We start from the raw sequence: 20,702 nt of genomic DNA, 5'->3' as shown, positions 1-20,702 counted from the left end.
TGATGGCATGCAAAAAAACCCCAATTGAAGTTGAGAGGGTTCAATGGCGGGTGCTTGGAGAGTGCATGTACTACCTTGCAGACTACATTGAGCGTGTTGATGAGGATGCTCCTCACGGATGGACATCGAAAGAGTCGTCTACTACTATTTTTGATTTAAACTTGATCCCAACGAGCGGATAAACATGTCTACCTTCATTTTGTATCTACTAACATAATATGGCGGAGGACGTGACCCTTTACACGTGTCACGTTTTGCGAGATGAGGGCTATAAGCCAAAAATGGGGGAGCGAAGAAGAGAGAGAAACTCAAAGGGGGAGCTCTGAGCTCTCATAACTAACTAAGAGTGTCTATTAGTGAGGAGTACAATGAAGTATACAACCCACAAAGAGGTAGTAACTCATATTTGACAAAGACTTTAAATCGTCAAGCAAAGAGAACTAAGCCATTGCGCAAGCAGATTTATATTAAAGAAATAGAAGCAAAGTTACAATGGACTACCAAATGCAGTATAGTTAGCTTTCGGTTAGTAGATACAAAACTTTGGGTAATCAAAATTACATGGCCCAAGCCATTGTTTAATAAATTAGGCTACCTTTTCCTGAAATTTAATGAAAGAATCCCCTCTCCAAGTTAAACGTAAAGCTTGATTGTCTGTAGAGCTCTTTGCGCTCAAGAGCTATGTCGAAGCGGAAATTTGGCTTTGAAGGATTTGGGATCAAGCAACAGGCACCTGCTTCCTCATTCCCTGACGACGACTCGCCATCCCAAGCCCCTCGGCGCACTTCCCCTCCTCGTCGAGCTCCTCACGACAATTACGAAGACCACGATGTTGACGACATAGCTTACGATGAAGACGAAAACAAACCCTCCTCGCAGAATCCTCACACTGATGAAGAGATTGACCCTTTGGATGCCTTCATGGCTGGCATCCATGAAGAGGTCCAGAATGCGCCCGCTAACCCTAAACCTAACTCTAGACTTGAAGAGCTTGAATATGAAGAGGACGATCCAATGGAGAGCTTTTTGAATGCCCGTCGTGATGCTGGTTTGTCATTGGCTGCTGAGGCTCTACATGCTGGATATGATTCTGATGAGGAAGTGTATGCTGCTGCTAAAGCGGTTGATGTGGGCTCTGTTGAGTATGATTCAGATGATAATGCTATTATCACCATAGATAAGAGGAAAATTGAGCCGCTTGCAACCTTGGATCATAGTCAGATTGATTATGAGCCTTTCAATAAGGACTTTTATGAGGAGAAGCTCTCTATATCAGGTAATATTTTTGTGCGTGTCAGATATTGTCATTGTAATTTCCAAAATTTTATTCTATTTGTCTTTGGAAGTGACCTCTTTGCTTTTCTACTTTAAATCTCTTTGTTCAAAAACTGCCAACGATAATGTTCGGAAATGTTTGTAATCATAATTAGGTTAATTATTAGGGGTGGGGTTAGCTGTTTTTAAGTAAAGGCACGTGACACAGTCTTCCAGATGGTTACCCTGTTTCCTGATGCATTTGCAGGCATGAGCCAGGAGGATGTTTTCACCTATCAACAGTCGTTGGCAATCAAAGTTTCTGGTTTTGATGTGCCACGCCCCATTTGGCAATTTGAAGATCTGGGCTTTGATTCCGTGCTTATGAGTGCAATTTCGAAGCAGGGCTATGAAACACCTACACCTATCCAGTGCCAAGCGTTGCCTACTGCACTTAGTGGCCGGGACATTATTGGAATAGCCAAGACAGGGTCAGGTAAGACAGCAGCATATGTCTTTCCGATGATTGTCCATATCTTAGATCGAGAAGAGCTAGGTAAAGGGGAGGGGCCCATAGGAGTTATTTGTGCACCCACTCGGGAGTTGGCTCAGCAGATTTATACAGAAACTAAGAAGTTCGCAAAACCTTATGGGATTAGAGTTTCAGGAATTTTTGGAGGAATGTCAAAGTTTGAACAGTTCAAGGAACTGAAAGCTGGTTGTGAGATAGTTGTTGCTACTCCTGGTCGGCTGATAGATATGATTAAATCGAAGGCCTTGACAATGCTCAAAGCAACCTATCTTGTGTTAGACGAGGCAGACAGTATGTTTGATCTTGGGTTTGAGCCTCAAGTCAGGTCCATTGTTGGTCAGATTAGGCCTGATAGACAGACTCTTTTGTTTTCGGCGACCATGAAAAAGAAAGTTGAAAAGCTGGCAAGGGAAATCTTGTCAGATCCGGTCAGAATAACTGTTGGGGAGGTGGGTAGTGCAAATGAAGATATTACACAGATAGTGACTGTGCTACCTTCAGATGAGGAGAAGCTGCCGTGGCTTTGCAACAAGCTTCCCGGGCTTATTGATGCAGGTGATGTTCTTGTGTTTGCTTCCACAAAGGTAAGAGTTGAGGAGGTTGAGGGACGGTTACGTGAATGGGGATTTAAGGTTGCTGCTTTACATGGAGATAAGGACCAAGCATCACGGGTGGATGTATTACAAAAGTTCAAGGCCGGTGTTTATCATGTGCTGGTGGCAACAGATGTAGCTGCTCGAGGTCTAGACATAAAATCTATAAAATCAGTTGTCAATGTAGACTCTGCAAAGGACATGGACCGCCATGTACATAGGATTGGGAGAACAGGTAGGGCTGGGGACAAGGAAGGTGTGGCCTTCTCACTTGTGACAAACAGAGAGGCACGATTTGCTGGAGAGCTTGTGACAAGTCTAATAGCTGCTGGGCAGAATGTTTCGTCAGAGTTATTAGACCTGGCCATGAAGGTGAGCAGTGCATGATGCTTGCTGATGGCCTTGCTTGGATGATTTGGTACTCTTTTGCTTGATGTGGTTTCGCATGCTGTTATTTGTATATCTTTGACGTTTCTTATGTGAGTTTGCAGGATGGTCGCTTTAGAGCACGGCGTGAAGAGAGGAGAGGTATTGAATCTTGTTGATATGCTTAGATGTTTTTTGGTGGTCAATTGTTCAAACAGCTTACTGTTATAAGTTTTGTCTCCATGGGTTTTTGTGTAGGTGGAAGAAAAGGTGGGGGAAAGGGAAGATTTAAAGGAGGTGGTGGTGGTGGTGGTGGTGGTGGTGGTGGAAGGAGTGTACGTGGTGTGGATTTTGGCCTGGGGCTAGGCTATAAACCAGATTCTGATACAAGTAAGGCATCTCAAGTAAACAAGAAGATGGAGATTCTGAATCGTGGGGTAGCTGTCGATGCATTGAAAGTTGGAATGATGGCCCGATTTAAGAGCAGTTTCGTTGCGGCATCATCAGGTGGGGCTGGATCAACCAATTTTTCATCAGCTACTACACAGCAGCTAGGCCAAAATCCTGCCCACCATGGTCGAAATGTGGGTGGCATCGGTTATGGAAATGGCAAGGGGCTTACTCTTAGTGGGTTCGTGTCAGGAGGTTCAATAGGTGGAGGGATGTCTCAACAAGGTCAAACAAGGGGACTGCCCACCAGTTCTGCAAATACAACTGCTGGGTACATACTCCCTTCTCTATCTTCCATTTCTCTCTCTCTCTCTCTCTCTCTCTCTCTCTCTCCCCCCCCCCACATACACGCACACACAAACCTCTCACAGATTCTCTCTCTTTTTCTTTAAATACCAACACATTTTCTAGTAATAAAGATTTTAAGGACCTCGATAAGAAGTTAATAGGGACCCCAACGCAATACATCAGAGGATATTCAAATACGTGTACAATAACCCTACAAAAGTCACCGAAAGGGACTTAATACTTGCACGTGCACTTCCTAGGTGTCCTTGGATGCAATCTGATGCACATATGCAATGATGACAAAGTCCTTCATGGAGAAGCACTTGCTTTTTTGGAAAGCAACACAAAAGGAACTTGCTTTTCAAAAACAACAGCTTTTTCTTAAAGCTAGTGAGAACCTATCTTCATTCACGGCATGGAATCTACTCAAAACCATGGAATATTCCCTACCTTGTGACCAATTGGAAACACCCTTACCTCGGTCTCCTGCGTACTGAACTTATTTTTAGGGATGCAAAAAGTCACCAATCCCACAACCTATTAGAAGTGTTCACTCCGGATGGCTAGGTACCCCTTCTTGGTACTCTATGTCACCCATCCAATGTGATGTATTAGTCTTAGGTGGTCCAACAAATATTCCCTTTCACAATGCTCTAGTCATTCCCTTGGAACAACACACCAGAAATACCTGTTGTAGGACGGTTTCTCATCATTCTCTGATGCTCTAAGACTCATCTTCTAGGATGGACGTTAGAGATGCTCTCGTCGTCCTCTGATGACACATAAAAAAATGTACCCTCTCAAATTTGAATTCGGTTGTTAACTCATTATAGTTCTTAAGTTATAGCTAATTTAGCAATAGTACTATGTTGCTATTACTGAAAGTTACATCTCTTTTATGTTTCTCTTTCATTGCACACTTTGACATGGTATCAGAGCGTTGGTGAAACGTTTTGGGCCTTGAAACGTTTCGTTCACCAAGTGAAACACAAGCCGGTTCACTAACAACAAGTTACCAAGTTGTAGTTTCAAAGTCGCTAAACGCATGTTCTCACGTTTCACCGTGCTCTCTTCTTGGACTGAAACGTTTCGTGGTGAAACGCCGCGTTTCAAAGTGAAACGTTTAGGCCTTGAAACGTTTCACGGTTACGTTGAGCTTAGTATGAGATACTACGGACCTTTTTAGATCTTTGAAAAGATCAATGATGTCTCCTTCCGACTGAAACTGCCTGACACTTGGAGGATTCACAATGCATTTCATGTGAGTCTCTTGAAATCTTTCAAAAGTGATGTGCCTGATGATGGGGAGCCCGATGAGCAACCCGAAGTAAAAGAAAACGAGGAGATCCTTGTTTCTGAACAGATTTTGGCACACAAGGACACAAAGAATAAGCGTAAAGTAAGAAGGCCGTTCTTGGTTAAATTCAAGAACTATCCTACATTGGATGCGAAGTGGATGGAGGAGAAGGACCTTGCAGATACTCCTCAGATCGTGAACCTTTACCTTGAAGCTTTTGGTTTAGCATAGTCTATTCCAAATGGAACCCAGAATTCAGCTTGGCCGCAGATCTGGTGCAGTGGGATGCACAAGAGGGGAGTTACTCCGCTCCTTTGTCAACAGATGCCTTGATTTTTAGAATACTAGAGTCACTGATGTCTCTTTGAGCTTCAGGGATACTAAGAGTTGACAGTATTCTGCTGTTTGACTTTATGAAATGGAATTCTGGAATATGAAATTGATTTGTTCTTAAGTTGTTTTTAAGTGCAGGAACTGATAGACAAAATGACTGTAGCATTTTGGTCTAATCTCGAATAGACATGGTTGCAATAGGGGTTAGTCAATCGGCCATCTGTGAGGTCCCGACTGGATCTAGATGCGATTGCTAATGAAACCGGCCCGTGGGGCGGTAGGCGTTGGCTTTCACCCGAATTTTTTTTACTTTAGACACACACATAGTACTTTGCAAAGATAAACCTATAACGGGGTTCAACACCTAAGTACACACACGGCTCAGAAGCTAGAATGCTCCGAGCAGACGCCGACAACCTGTAGGCCCCAAAATTGGCGCCCCTTTCGGTATTTCTGTCATGGGGACGTGGCAACTGTTAACTATGTCACGAGGACGTGGCAACTGCTAACTTTAGTTGTTGGTTTCTTTCCAAGGGGTTTTGTTTTATTTTTGAGACCCTCTTCTTGAAGTAGCAAACGGTCGGACATTGTATGGCCAATGTGAACGGTAGTTTCACCCGCAGATGGGTAATGGTCGGCACTGGAATTCGTATGGTAAGAGGATGTCTAGGCTCAGAGCAAGATCATATAGGTCCCCCCGTCGCACTTAGCAAGTTGGTGGATACTAGGAAGTGAACTCAATAAAGGCCTAAAGTCAAGGTGTGACTACCAACAGAAAGTATCCGACAGTTGGGCCACATTGCACTTTTGGACGCGGTCCCAATGAGGATAGATGGTCAGATGACCACATGGAGCCCAACGGAATCGTTTCCTAAAAACTAAGGAACTGCTATTTTGGGCCGTGAAATGTGTTCGCGTCATTACCTCTGGTATGACTAGGGGAACACTTTACAACTCTGTTGCGAAGTCAACTGGACGACCATACAGGAGATTTTTAAGCGACGAACCCGAAACTGGAAAATGCTTGTAAATGCGCCAAGTGGCAAATTCTCATGCACTTGCCTCTTCCAGAAAAATGGGCGCTGAAATATAAGCTGGTAGGAGCTCCATTATGCATTTTGTCACAGGTTAAGAGCTATGGAGTGCTTCCTTTCCCTCTTATGTATAGTGTGGTGCTAGGAGTGATGCCCTGCACACTACACACTGCTCTCTCTCTCCCCTACGAGCAGTATGTTATGCCCCACTCGTGGGCTTTTCATTTGACCAATGTACAGCTATGTGGGTTCATGCGCGATTGCCGAGCCAAGAGGCTCTTGCACAGGTACTGGATTAGCTAGCGGCTAATCCCCCGCAGGTACAGGTGAATTCAGAGAGGTTTCACTTCAGAAATCTCGTCCGATTCAAAGGGCCAGTAGCCCTACAGGTGCGGGAGCTCGAGGTCTTGCTGTAGATGCGACCGGCACACGAAACGGAGCCCAAAACAGGGAATTACAGCCTGCTGTGTATTTTTGCAGGTTTAGGGTTTCGGCCCTAAACGGACCCTAATACCCCCAGGAGGTTCGGGGACGCGAGGGGTCCGTTGTACAGGTGAACTGGCACATTTTCAACAGAGAATACAGCGTGCTGCAGATTCTCGCCGGGTTTTGCAAAGTGTCCGTATGCGTCGGGAAAGTCACCTATTGCGCGGGGATACTGACTGTGAAGCGTCCTAGTACAGTTATGTTGCCGAAATCAGGCCAGAACAGGTGTTTCTTAGCCTAGATTGTGCGGGGCAGCTTGTAGGAGATCACAGGTTTTATTCCCTCTGTTAAAGAAGAAAGAAATACCAAAAGGGGCGCCAATTTTGGGGCCTACAGGTTGTCGGCGTCTGCTCGGAGCATTCTAACTTTCGAGCCGTGTGTGTGATTGAGTGTTAATTCCCGTTACAGGTTACCTTTGCAAAGTACTCTGTGTGTGTCTAAAGTAAAGAATTTCGGGTGAAAGCCAATGCCTACCGCCCTACGTGCCGGTTTCATGGTTCCATTGCCGGGATATCAATCACTTTTTCCTCAAAGAGTGAGCCTCGGTTGTTTTGGGTAAAGACACAGAGTGCAGGAACGCGGGGATTACACTATGGCTGACAAGGGGAAGGGCATTATGGAAGAGGGTTCCTCTTCAAAGGACAGGCAGGAGATCCCTATGGTTTTTGAGATTGGCAAGAGCTCACGGCCACATCAGTCTGGACCTCCTGTCAACGTGAATGTCCCTCTAGTAGTACAGGGCTTTATGACTGGGCAACTTCAGGATGATGCATTCAAGACTCAGTTAGTTGCCGCGGTGAATGTCTTTCCGCAGCTGGTGCAGAATCCAAGGTTTATGGAGTTTTTGCAAGCGCCACCAGTGCAACAGCAAAATAGGCAACCTACGCCGCGTACGGAGCTTGTTGATGCTCATGCCCAGGTACTTCATGCGGCTCAGGAGGAAAGGGAATGCTCGCATGTTGCGGAGTCAGGGGCTCCGAAACAGGTTCCTCCTGTGCTTGAACAGGTGGCTAGAGCACCTATTCCACAGGTTATGTAAGTTCAGCCCGCCACCTTTCAGAGCAAGCATGCTGTCTTGAATGGATAGGGAAATGGATACAAGGCTATGCACTCAGTTTTTCCACCACCCACGGTACATCCTGGGTATTTCAGGGGTGGATCAATGTTCCAAAGTATGGCTGGTTATGCGCCTGGAAGTCAGCTGTACATGCCAGGAACAGTGTTCGGGGGTATGCAAGGCATCATGCCAAACCCCATGTATGGTAGTATCGGCATGCAGCAGGGTTTTCAGAGCAACCACGGCTTTGGGGTGCCACAGGGTCATTTTGGCATGGCTGGTTTCTTTGGACAGCAGGCAGATATCGTACCTCTGACGCAAAATGTGAATGGCCAAGATGTGCCGATCATGCCTACTACAGTGCCCATGTTGCAAACCATCCCTTATGACAACTTGGGGGCACTAGAGAAGCCGAAGGCTTACAAAGAAGGTGGTGCAGTTGTAAAGTTCATTACCTTCAGTTGTTTCGAGGATAAGATGAAGGCTCTTACCTTCCTCCAGCAGTTTGATACAGCTTATGCGGGAGGGAATTTTACAGAGGCCTCGAAGGTCAGGAAAGCTGCCACTTTCTTAAAGGACAATGCGCTTACATGGTGGACGACATTGTTATTGGAAGGACAGGCACCCACCACTTGGGTTTACTTCAAGCAAATGTTTGCATCTGCTTGGCTATCAAATGAATTTGAGGCCGACGTCATGACAAATTGGCACCAGCTTACTTCAGCTTCGTGCAAGAGCTGTTGGAATACAATCGGAGGTTTTGTAAAGCGTTACTCAGTGACCTCCTACAGATTTGTGCCATTGACAGAGCAGATAGAGAAGCACTGTTGTGGGTTGCCTAAAGGGCTTGGCGATTACTGTACAAAGAACAGAGTGGCTACCCTCACTCAGCTTATGGAAGTTGCGAACACTGGTCTTGCCTTGTTGAAAGGAGAGGACAGTGGATTTCCGAGCAGCGTCAAAGGAGGGCAGCAGAAGAAAAATTCAGCGAAGAAGCCCTTTGTGAAAATGGCTCCTGATGCGTCACAGGGGTCAAAAAAGGCCACCAAAGACAAGGATTCAGCCGGGACTTCTAGAGCGCAGGCAAAGAAACAGAAAAGCAAGCCTTTTGTGCGCAAGTCGCTCGAGGAAAAGAAGGTCCTAATGGCTGAGAACATATGCGAGCAACGTGGTCACTTTTCTATCAATTGTCCACAAAAGAAAAGACCAGCTGACTCAGAGGATAAAGAAGACCAGAAAGGCAAGAAGCCTAAACCCATGGCAGGTTTAGTGCCAGACATGGTGGGTGACAGGCCCAACACAGATGCCGGTGAGTTATGCAGGGCATGGGGTAAAGTTAGGGATCAGACGGCACTCATCTTCTTTGATCCAGGTGCCAAAGCAAACTTTATCTCACCAGAGTTAGCTATGAAGCTGGGCATCAGAGCTGAAGAGATGGGGTACACCGTAGAGGCAGGGTTGGCATGTCCTGGCCACTCACAGTGTGTTACTCCCATCATTGGAAAATTGTGTCTGCATATTCAGTCGTATGTGGACACAGAAGAGTTTTACATCATGCCGCTAGAAGGTTGTGACGCCTTGTTGGGGATCCCGTGGATGTTCCGAGTGCATGGAGTCTTGGATGCCTACAACAAAAAGATCACTGTACAGCATAGGGCCAAAACTCACATCTTGGATGTAAAGCTTAAAGGAGAGTCAGTCCCTATTGTACCTGCTTCTGCTATCACTTCTGTGGTAAAGAATCATCTTTCTGTGTACTTGATTTTTGCACGTGATGTCTCAGATAGTGATGAATCAAATTTATCTGTGTTAGATAAAGAAAGGTCAACATTTTTGCGAAAGTTTAGTGACTGTTTTTCTGATTCATTACCGTCGCAATTGCCGCCAGAGAGACTTGAGGACCATCGGATAGATTTGGTGCCAGGGTGTAGCCCACCAAATAGACCTCCCTATAGGGTTAGTGCGGCGCAGTAGAAAGAGATTATGGGCTCGGTTGAGGAGTTATTAGAGAAGGGGCTGATTCAGCCTAGTTCTTCACCCTTTTGCTCCCCAGTGCTCCTAGTGCAGAAGAAGAATGGCTCATGGCGCATGTGTATTGATTACCGTGTGTTGAATAAGAATACCATCAAGATTAGGTTCCCCATTCCTAGAATTGATGATATTCTCGATCGTTTAGAGGGTGCTGCAATTTTCAGCAGGATAGACCTTAAGAGTGGGTACCATCAGATTCGTATAAGGCCAGAGGATGTGCACAAGACCGCGTTTAGAACGACATTTGGTCTTTATAAGTTTCTAGTGATGCCGTTTGGGCTAACAAATGCTCCTGCCACGTTCAACAGAATGATGGACCGGATTTTCCGCTTGCATCAACAGTTTGTTGGGATGTTCTTCTATGACATGATAGTGTATTCGAAGAATGAAGAGGAGCATAGGCGTCACTTGACCATTGTGTTCAAAGAGCTGCGCAATCACATGTTACTTGTCAATCCTAAGAAAAGTGAATTCTTCCTCGAAGAGATTCACTTTCTTGGCCACATAGTCTCAAAGGATGGTGTTAGAATGGATCCCGCAAAGGTCGAAGCTATCAAGACATGTCCAGACTTGAAGACTGTGCACGATGTCAGAAGCTTCTTGGGATTGTTTTCCTACTATACAAGGTTTATCAGAAATTTTGTAGAGATAGCATCGGCTCTTCACGCTTTGCAAAAGAAAGAGGTCACTTTCAGATTGACCCAAAAAGAGATTTCAGCTTTTAGTCTCTTAAAGGAAAAGTTGATTTCAGAGCCAGTTATTGTTTTGCCAGATCTCAGGAAGTCATTTGTGGTCCAGTGTGACGTGTGTGGCAGTAGCATCGGAGCAGTGCTAATGCAAGACGGACGGGTAGTAGCTTATGAAAGCTGAATTTTGCAAGGGCCAGAGAGGACTATGGAAGTCTATGAGAAAGAGCTCTTGGCCGTGATTCATGCGCTTTCTAGCTGGAAGCACTACCTCTTAGGTGCTGATTTTGTTGTCCAAACAGATCATCAGACCTTGCGATACTTCTTGACACAGTCAAAGTTATCCAAAAAGCATATGCGATGGGCAAACATTCTTTCCATGTTCCACTTCCAGATTATGTATGTGGAAGGCAAGAAGAATGTTGTGGCTGATGCGTTATCAAGAAAGCCACAAATTTTCAGCTGTGTCAATTCCTTATCATCATGAGTTACATGATATGAAGGAACAATATACTGTTGATGAAGATTTTGCAAGGATCTTTGAATAGTTACAAGAGGGGCAACATCACGAGCACTACCTCCTCAGAGATGGTTTTATGATGATGCATGGCAGACTGTGTGTCACTAGGCCACTGCGACATAAGGTCATGGAAGAGAGTCATGTCCCACCGTATGCAGGGCATTGTGGCATTGATGCAACAATTAAAGCAGTAGAGACATTCTTCTATTAGCCTACCTTGAGGAGAGATGTGGATGCCTTTGTGTGAGTATGCATAGTTTTCCAGAAGGTCAAGTTTGACAGGCAAAAGGCACCAGGGTTGTTACAACCACTTCATGCAAGAATTTGAGGCCGACGTCATGACAGATTGGCACCAGCTTACTTGAGCTTCGTGCAAGAGCTTGCTGGAATACAATAGGAGGTTTTGTAAAGCGTTACTCTCAGTGACCTCCTATAGATTTGTGCCATTGACAGAGCAGATAGAGAAGCACTGTTGTGGTTGCCTAAAGGGCTTAGCGATTACTGTACAAAGAACAGAGTGGCTACCCTCACTCAGCTTATGGAAGTTGCGAACATTGGTCTTGCCTTGTTGAAAGGAGAGGACAGTGGATTTCCGAGCAGCGACAAAGTAGGGCAGCAAAAGAAAAATTCAGCGAAGAAGCCCTTTGTGAAAACGGCTCCTGATGCATCACAGGGGTCAGAAAAGGCCACCAAAGACAAGGATTCAGCCGGGACTTCTGGAGGGCAGGCAAAGAAACAAAAAAGCAAGCCTTTTGTGCGCAAGTCGCTCGAGGAAAAGAAGGTCCTAATGGCTGAGAACAAATGCTTTATATGCGAGCTGCCTGGTCACTTTTCTATCAATTGTCCACAAAGGAAAAGACCAGCTGACTTAGAGGATAAAGAAGACCAGAAAGGCAAGAAGCCTAAACCCACGGCAGGTTTAGTGCCAGACATGGTGGGTGACAGGCCCAGCACAGATGCCAGTGAGTTATGCAGGGCATGGGGTAAAGTTAGGGATGAGACGACACTCATCTTCTTTGATCCAGGTGCCAAAGCCAACTTTATCTCACCAGAGTTAGCTATGAAGCTGGGCATTAGAGTTGAAGAGATGGGGTACACCGCAGAGGTAGGGTTGGCATGTCCTGGCCACTCACAGTCTGTTACTCCCATCATTGGAAAATCCTGTTCCCTTTCCTTCTGAGCCGCATGAAGTACCTGGGCTTGAGCATCAACAAGCTCTGTACGCAGCGTAGGTTGCCTATTTTGCTGTTGCATTGGTGGCGCTTGCAAGAACTCCACAAACCTTGGATTCTGCACTAGCTACGAAAAGACATTTACCGCGGCAACTAACTGAGTCTTGAACGCATCATCCTCAAGTTGCCCAGTCATAAAGCCCTGTACTACTGGAGGGACATTCACGTTGATAGGAGGTACAGACTGATGTGGCCGTGAGCTCTCGCCAAACTCAAAAACCATAGGGATCTTGTTGCTAAATTGGCTTTATCTTACAGAAAAATAATTCTAAATGAATTATTGGATTTATAAGTGAGGGTTTTCTCGCTTGGAACACCAAGGAAAAAATAATTCTAAATGAATTATTGGAATTTTAAGTGAGAGGGTTTTTCTCACTGGAGACATCCGAGTACAAAGTATTCCTAGTGCGTCATTTAAAGTAATGACGGGAACACTGAGAACGGGAATATCTGTAAGGCCACCAGGAATGGGTACTTCTGATGCGTCACATCGGATGGGTGACAGGGAGCATCGGAAAGAAGTATCCGACCATCCGGGAACGGACATCTCTGATGCGTCATAGGATGGGTGACATAGAGCATCGTGAAGGAGATTGTACCGTAAGTTCGGTAGGAAAGGACTAGGTGATGGGTATTCCTGATGCGTGACAAGGTGGGTGACGGGTGCATCGGAAAGGGAATATCCATAGTCGGGAGGAAATTCCGAACTGTGTTAGAATTGTGCACAAGGAAAAGCAAGCACTTGAATGAAGATGGGTTCAGAGGAAACTTTGAGGAAAAACAGATGCTTTCTGAGAAAGCGGGATTGCTTATCGGGAAAGCAGATGCTTTCCCGCGAGGAAGTCTATGTCTGCATTGCAACTGTGCATGTGATTGCATCCAGGGATGCCTGGGAAGTGCTATGAAAGCATTGTTTTTAACTTATAAGGTTTTATTGAGTTTTTGGGCAGGTTCAAATTATTTTTAAAATTCGCCGGCCGTCCACTTAATAAGTGGGCAGCCATCTGATAAATAAGGCAACAGATCAGCCAGCGTTTTCTCTCTTTTTCTGGCAGAACAGAACAAAAAAAAAAAAAAAAAAACGGCCGCGATCTCTACGCGAGCAGCTATTCGTGCCCGTGGCTAGGAGCTATAAAAACATCACATGCCCTCACTCAGAGAGGAGGACCAATCTTTGCAAGAAGGAGATGCTGCTGTAGATTTCAGCCGTAAAGAAGATGTTGCCGGTGATGCCCATGGCTGTCCCAAGTGTACCAGATGTCGCCAAGACCCAGTGCGCGAGTTTCCTCACGAAGAAGTGCCTACGAAGCGTGTTTCCATCGCGACAAGTTGCTGTTTTTCTCTGTTTTCAGCCCATAAACGCCGTAGACGGGGCTGATTTACGAGAAGGAACCCGAGAACACACCTCTTTTGTGTGTAGGATTGGAAGAGAGGATTTTCTATGGAGAGATCTCTTCCGGGGAATTGCTTTTCGAGAATGGAGTTGCGTTTCGAGCATCGAGACTTTGAAGGTAACGATTTTCATGTTATGAACTCTGAGTATTTGTTTGCAGGTGTACTTCCTCTTCGTGAGGGAGTAGGAGAAGAGGAAGGCATGAGCCTCTGCACGAGAAAAGCGCTCTGAGGAACTAGAGCCAGATCAGCCCAAGGGTTTCGTACCCGAGTTTGGGAAGTAGATCCACGGATCGGAGAGAGGTAGTCTCTCAAGTTGCGATCCGGAAGTTGGGATTCCCAAGTAAGGACTTCGTGTCCGGGAAAGCAGAGTTGTTCTGCGGGAAGAGGACTCTGGAAAGAGAGTTAGAAAGAGTTGCAGGGATGTCATGCCCTGAGTCTGGAAGGTGAGATCCAGAGGCGAGAACCTTGGTTCTCAAGGATTTGGAATAAGGAACGGAAGTTCCTTGGAATAGGGTTTTGCCCTAGGAATCGGAAGCTGAGGCTTCCGGGAACCATCAAGTCTTATTCTAGAACGAACGTGGTAATACGTTCGGTTCAAGTTCTTGTATAGACTTCTCCTCAGTAATAAAGATACTATTACGGGGGGGGGACCAGCCCATCTTCTGGTCCCCAGTACTGTGTCGATCTTCTCACTCTCTATCTCTCTCTCTATTTATTTCTCTCTATATCCTCTGGCTTCAGTAATAAGTGATAAATCCTATTTATCCAAATGTATTTTATATTGTTATGTGCTCCCGTTTGTGACAGATCTCCTGCCTGTCCTTTGCAGAGGAACCCTCTTCCATAATGCCCTTCCCCTTGTCGGCCATAGTGTAATCCCCGCGTTCGTGCACTGTGTGTCTTTACCCAAAACAACCGAGGCTCACTCTTTGAGGAAAAAGTGATTGATGTCCCGGCAACGGAACCATGAAACCGGCCCGTGGGGTGGTAGGCGTTGCCTTTCACCCGAAATTCTTTACTTTAGACACACACAAAGTACTTTTCAAAGATAAACCTGTAACGGGGATTGACACCTAAGTACACACACGGCTCGGAAGCTAGAATGCTTCGAGCAGACGCCGACAACCTGTAGCCCCCAAAATTGGCGCCCCTTTCTGTATTTCTTTATTCTTTAACAGAAGGAATAAAACCTATGATCTCCCAAAAGCTGCCCCGCACAATCTAGGCTAAGAAACACCTGTTCTAGCCCCATTTTGGCAGCATAACTGTACTAGGACGCTTCACAGTCAGTATCCCCACGCAATAGGTGACTTTCCCGACGCATACGGACACTTTGCAAAACCTGGCGAGAATCTGCAGCACGCTGAATTCTCTGTTTTCTGCCCCGAAAATGCTCCGGTTCACCTGTACAGCGGACCCCTCGCGTCCCTGAACCTCCTGGGGGTATTAGGGTCCGTATAGGGCCAAAACCCTAAACCTGCAGAAATACACAGCAGGTTGTAATTCCCTGCTTTGGGCTACGTTTCGCGTGCCGGTCGCATCTGTAGCAAGACCTCGAGCTCCCGCACCTGTAGGGCTACTTGCCCTTCGAATCGGACGAGATTTCTGACGTGAAATCTCTGCGAATTCACCTGTACCTGCGGGGGATTAGCCGCTAGCTAATCCAGTACCTGTGCAAGAGGCTCTTGCCTTGGCAATCGCGCATGAATCCACATAACTGTACATTGGTCAAATGAAAAGCCCACTAGTGGGGCATAACATACTGCTCGTAGGGGGGAGAGAGAGCAATGTGTAGCGTGCAGGGCATCACTCCTGGCACCGCACTGTACATAAGGGGGAAAAGAAGCACTCCATAGCTCTTAACCTGTGACAGATTGCAAATGAAGCCCTTTCCCTGCATAATATTCAGCGCCCTTTTTCCTGTATGAGGCAAGTTCATGAAAAAATGACACTTGACGCATTTACAAGCATTTTCCAGTTTTGGGTTCGCCGCTTAAAAATCTCCCGACTGGTCGCCCAGTTGACTTCGCGGCAGAGTTGGTAGGTCCCTAAATTTTAGGAAATGATTCCGTTGGGCTCCTTGTAGTCATCTGACCATCTATGCTCATTGGGACCGCGTCCAAAAGTGCAATGTGACCCAACTGTCGGATACTTTCTGTTGGTAGTTATACCTTGACTGTAGGTCTTTATTGAGTTCACTTCCTAGTATCCACCAACTTGCTAAGTGCGACGGGGGGACCTATATGATCTTGCTCTGAGCCTAGACGCCGACAACCTGTAGGCCCCAAAATTGGCGCCCCTTTCGGTATTTCTGTCATGGGGACGTGGCTCAGAGCAAGATCATTTTGGCATGGCTGGTTTCTTTGGACAGCAGGCAGATATCGTACCTCTGACGCAAAATGTGAATGGCCAAGATGTGCCGATCATGCCTACTACAGTGCCCATGTTGCAAACCATCCCTTATGACAACTTGGGGGCACTAGAGAAGCCGAAGGCTTACAAAGAAGGTGGTGCAGTTGTAAAGTTCATTACCTTCAGTTGTTTCGAGGATAAGATGAAGGCTCTTACCTTCCTCCAGCAGTTTGATACAGCTTATGCGGGAGGGAATTTTACAGAGGCCTCGAAGGTCAGGAAAGCTGCCACTTTCTTAAAGGACAATGCGCTTACATGGTGGACGACATTGTTATTGGAAGGACAGGCACCCACCACTTGGGTTTACTTCAAGCAAATGTTTGCATCTGCTTGGCTATCAAATGAATTTGAGGCCGACGTCATGACAAATTGGCACCAGCTTACTTCAGCTTCGTGCAAGAGCTGTTGGAATACAATCGGAGGTTTTGTAAAGCGTTACTCTCAGTGACCTCCTACAGATTTGTGCCATTGACAGAGCAGATAGAGAAGCACTGTTGTGGGTTGCCTAAAGGGCTTGGCGATTACTGTACAAAGAACAGAGTGGCTACCCTCACTCAGCTTATGGAAGTTGCGAACACTGGTCTTGCCTTGTTGAAAGGAGAGGACAGTGGATTTCCGAGCAGCGTCAAAGGAGGGCAGCAGAAGAAAAATTCAGCGAAGAAGCCCTTTGTGAAAATGGCTCCTGATGCGTCACAGGGGTCAAAAAAGGCCACCAAAGACAAGGATTCAGCCGGGACTTCTGGAGCGCAGGCAAAGAAACAGAAAAGCAAGCCTTTTGTGCGCAAGTCGCTCGAGGAAAAGAAGGTCCTAATGGCTGAGAACATATGCGAGCAACGTGGTCACTTTTCTATCAATTGTCCACAAAAGAAAAGACCAGCTGACTCAGAGGATAAAGAAGACCAGAAAGGCAAGAAGCCTAAACCCATGGCAGGTTTAGTGCCAGACATGGTGGGTGACAGGCCCAACACAGATGCCGGTGAGTTATGCAGGGCATGGGGTAAAGTTAGGGATCAGACGGCACTCATCTTCTTTGATCCAGGTGCCAAAGCCAACTTTATCTCACCAGAGTTAGCTATGAAGCTGGGCATCAGAGCTGAAGAGATGGGGTACACCGCAGAGGCAGGGTTGGCATGTCCTGGCCACTCACAGTGTGTTACTCCCATCATTGGAAAATTGTGTCTGCATATTCAGTCGTATGTGGACACAGAAGAGTTTTACATCATGCCGCTGGAAGGTTGTGACGCCTTGTTGGGGATCCCGTGGATGTTCCGAGTGCATGGAGTCTTGGATGCCTACAACAAAAAGATCACTGTAGAACATAGGGCCAAAACTCACATCTTGGATGTAAAGCTTAAAGGAGAGTCAGTCCCTATTGTATCTGCTTCTGCTATCACTTCTGTGGTAAAGAATCATCTTTCTGTGTACTTGATTTTTGCACGTGATGTCTCAGATAGTGATGAATCAAATTTATCTGTGTTAGATAAAGAAAGGTCAACATTTTTGCGAAAGTTTAGTGACTGTTTTTCTGATTCATTATCGTCGCAATTGCCGCCAGAGAGACTTGAGGACCATCGGATAGATTTGGTGCCAGGGTGTAGCCCACCAAATAGACCTCTCTATAGGGTTAGTGCGGCGCAGTAGAAAGAGATTATGAGCTCGGTTTTTCTATTGGCTCAAGAAAGAGCTTGTGGAAAGCAGGAAGCCTTTGGGCTTTTGATTTTCAGCTTTTGGGACTCTGCTTTTGACATCCCTTGTAATCTTTAAATATGTGAGCAGGCCTCACAACTCAGAGCATCTGGACGCAGAGTCTGAGTGTGAGCGCCTGCCTGCACTCTTGTACTTTGAAATCAGATTAATACAAAATGAAATACCGAAAGGGGCGCCAGTCTTTGAGGCCAATAACTCTAGGTACGAAAGTCCGCCGGGCAAGTGTCGAATAAATTGTGAACTGTGAACTGTTTTGAAGTGGTTATTTGATGCTATTGTGGTAGATTCTTGACTTGGAGTGTCCAAGTCTGTTACAACTTCCCCAATCTGTATACAACTGAATACATCTGCAAAATCTGTACCTGTGTCGTACTAACCGACCATATCCTTGAAGCTTCTATGATGTATTGCGGAAATAGCTAGAACCAACGGCTTCCGGGACAAAGTATCTGCCACTAATTGCTTCTGTCCCTGCACATGGACAATCCGGAAGTAAAACTTGTGACAAGATGTTTGCCCACCGCATTTGCTTTTCCGATAGCTACTTCTGTGACAAGAAGTAGCGTAAACTCCAATTGTGCGGTGCAGCAGAATGAATGTTGTATTTTCTCAAGATTAGTGATCTTTACTGCTCAAGGTTCCTTTTAGTTCTTAGGGAAAGAGAGAGCTTTCCGTCTTATGGAGAGTGCTGTGATCACGAACAAAGTGAGCGGATCTTGTGCGTGCAAGTGAATGAGACTGAGAGAAGGAGAGAGAAAGTTACGACACCGAGAGGTTGTAAAACCCTCCTCCGAAGGCCCCACTCTCGTCGGTGAGAGTAGTCTACTTGATTGCACGAAAGAGTACAATGCAAATGCAATGGGACGATGCCGATGGCGACGATGATGATGACGACGACTTGGCTGAAACTGTGGATCTTTGATACGCTGAATTTCTTGGACTGTTTCGGGCTGAAATTGGACTGTTTTCGTTGCTGGAAATAGACTTTTCTTGCAGGTTAATGGCTGAAACTGACTGCTGGAAAAACACTAGGTTTAGGGTTCCCTTAGGCCTTACTGGCTGTGGATCTTCTGCTACGATTGCTTGATGGAAACGCTGCCTTGGCTGAGGTTTCCCTTGTGTTTGAGAAAGGGCTGATTTGCTGCAGATCTGCCACAGATTGCTAGCGTTAGTACTTGCTGGTTACTGCTGAGGAATGGCCTGGTGTTAGTGGCTGGATGAAAATGCTGAATCTTCTTGTTGCTGGCGATAACTCCAAGAGGGGAAAACGCTAGGTACTGCAAGAGGAGAGGGTGATACCAATGGGCTGAGGATGCGGGGGAATGGGCCTCACCAAGAAGCTTGGAGAGGGTCTTGCTGAGAGAGGGAGGGAACACCTGTCTCTTGGTAGCCTGTTGTGCTCCTTGGCTCATCTGCCAATTTGTGCTAACTTGGGTTTGCTTATAAATTAACTTACCCAATTTGCCCTATTGACTACCCAACAAAAGTCACTTAATAAATAAGTGAAAAATGTCAAAAATAGGGAAAAATGGGATAAAGTCATCTGAAAAATCCCCAAACTGACTCTGATGGAATCTGATGGAAATGCTTATGCTTATGCAAGGTGCAACCACAGGATATGCATCTACACTGAGTGACTGGGCATGCACGGTCCACGAATAGACCCACAAAAGTGCCGGATCACTTCTAATCTAACTTGACTGGACTTGACGGAAACCCTGCTATGGTGTAGTTTGTCCACGGACACATAGGGTTGGGACGTGTCACGTGACATCCCCTCCTTTTTAAAGTGAGGTACTGGTACCGAGCTGCATGGCTTCCTTGTAGTCTGCCAACAACTCCGGATAATCCTTGAAGAACTCTTCGTCTACCCACACCGCTCATGGGTTCCTTGATCTTTGAACTTCAAAAAATACTGTCGTACTTGTTTCTTCGAACCATGGCGAAACCGATGCAACAAGACTTGCTCCGGCTCCATGACTTCTGCTTCATCGATGATCTCTGGCTCTTCTTCTTCCGAATCGTCCTATGGAGGTGTTCCCTGAAACACTTTCAACCAAGAAACATGGAAAACGTTTTGCATTGACCATGAGTTAGGCAACTTCAATTTCATTGAAACCTCATTAATCTTTTTGATGACTGGAAATGGACCATACATACGAAAAGATAATTTAGGACATTTCTTTCCAACTTGCTTAAGACGCTGTTTCATAATCCGTGGATACACTCAATCTCCTTCCTTGATCGGGACGCCAAAAGTTGGACGTAAACTTAACATCCCTATCTGAAACAATGGACTTTGGCAAACCACAGAGGGGGTTTCAATGCGTTATGAACAATCGTGCAACATCTTGTGCAGTAACTGTGGCCTTACAAGGAATGTTTCATAATCCGTGGGTACACCCAATCTCCTTCCTTGATCGAGACCTCCTCACGATGCTTGTTAGCTTGTCGAGAATAAGATTCCTGAGCCTTGCTTAGTCGAAGCTTCACACTCCCAAAAATCTCATCCAATGATTGACTCTCAGTATTGGCATCAGGCATTTGACTGACCGATCGAGTCAGCAAGGACTGGAATCGACGGCCAAAAGCTGCCTCATACAGAGTTCGACCAATATCAGAAGAGAAGGAATCATTGAGAATAGCCTGTACCAATGGGAGATAGAGCTCCCATTGAGACTGCTGATCATGAACATAAGACTTCAACACATCAAAAGCTAACTGATTATAAATTTCCGTCTGACCATCTGACTGTGGATGAAAAGCGGATGAAAAATTCAACTTGGTGCCAAAATTGTCAAAGAGTGCACGCCAAAAGTTGGACGTAAACTTAACATCCCTATCTGAAACAATGGACTTTGGCAAACCACAGAGGGGGTTTCAATGCTTTATGAACAATCGTGCAACATCTTGTGCAGTAACTGTAGCCTTACAAGGAATCAATATGCAAAATTTGCTGAAGCGATCAACAATAGTTAAACATTGAGTGTTCCTTGAATGCTGACTTGGTGGTAAGTGAGGCACAAAAT

At 45.8% G+C, this 20,702-nt stretch overlaps 1 protein-coding gene across 1 annotated transcript in view; it reads left to right on the top strand.

Moving 5' to 3' along the window:
- The first annotated feature begins 629 nt into the window (after window positions 1–629).
- The window catches only part of LOC147422251 (P-loop containing nucleoside triphosphate hydrolases superfamily protein), a 59,675-nt gene continuing 39,602 nt past the window's right edge, over window positions 630–20,702 (top strand). The window contains exons 1-4 of the mRNA XM_086503146.1: window positions 630–1,276; window positions 1,523–2,751; window positions 2,871–2,907; window positions 3,004–3,466. Of these exons, the coding sequence (XP_086359272.1) occupies window positions 682–1,276; window positions 1,523–2,751; window positions 2,871–2,907; window positions 3,004–3,466 (2,324 nt within the window). The 5' untranslated portion in view covers window positions 630–681. The remainder of the gene's footprint in view (window positions 1,277–1,522; window positions 2,752–2,870; window positions 2,908–3,003; window positions 3,467–20,702) is intronic.

The sequence above is a fragment of the Adiantum capillus-veneris genome, chromosome 27 (assembly GCF_014529385.1).
Source record: "Adiantum capillus-veneris isolate H3 chromosome 27, ASM1452938v2, whole genome shotgun sequence".
In the NCBI taxonomy this organism is placed as follows: domain Eukaryota; kingdom Viridiplantae; phylum Streptophyta; class Polypodiopsida; order Polypodiales; family Pteridaceae; genus Adiantum; species Adiantum capillus-veneris.
This window is presented reverse-complemented; position numbering and strand designations above follow the sequence as displayed.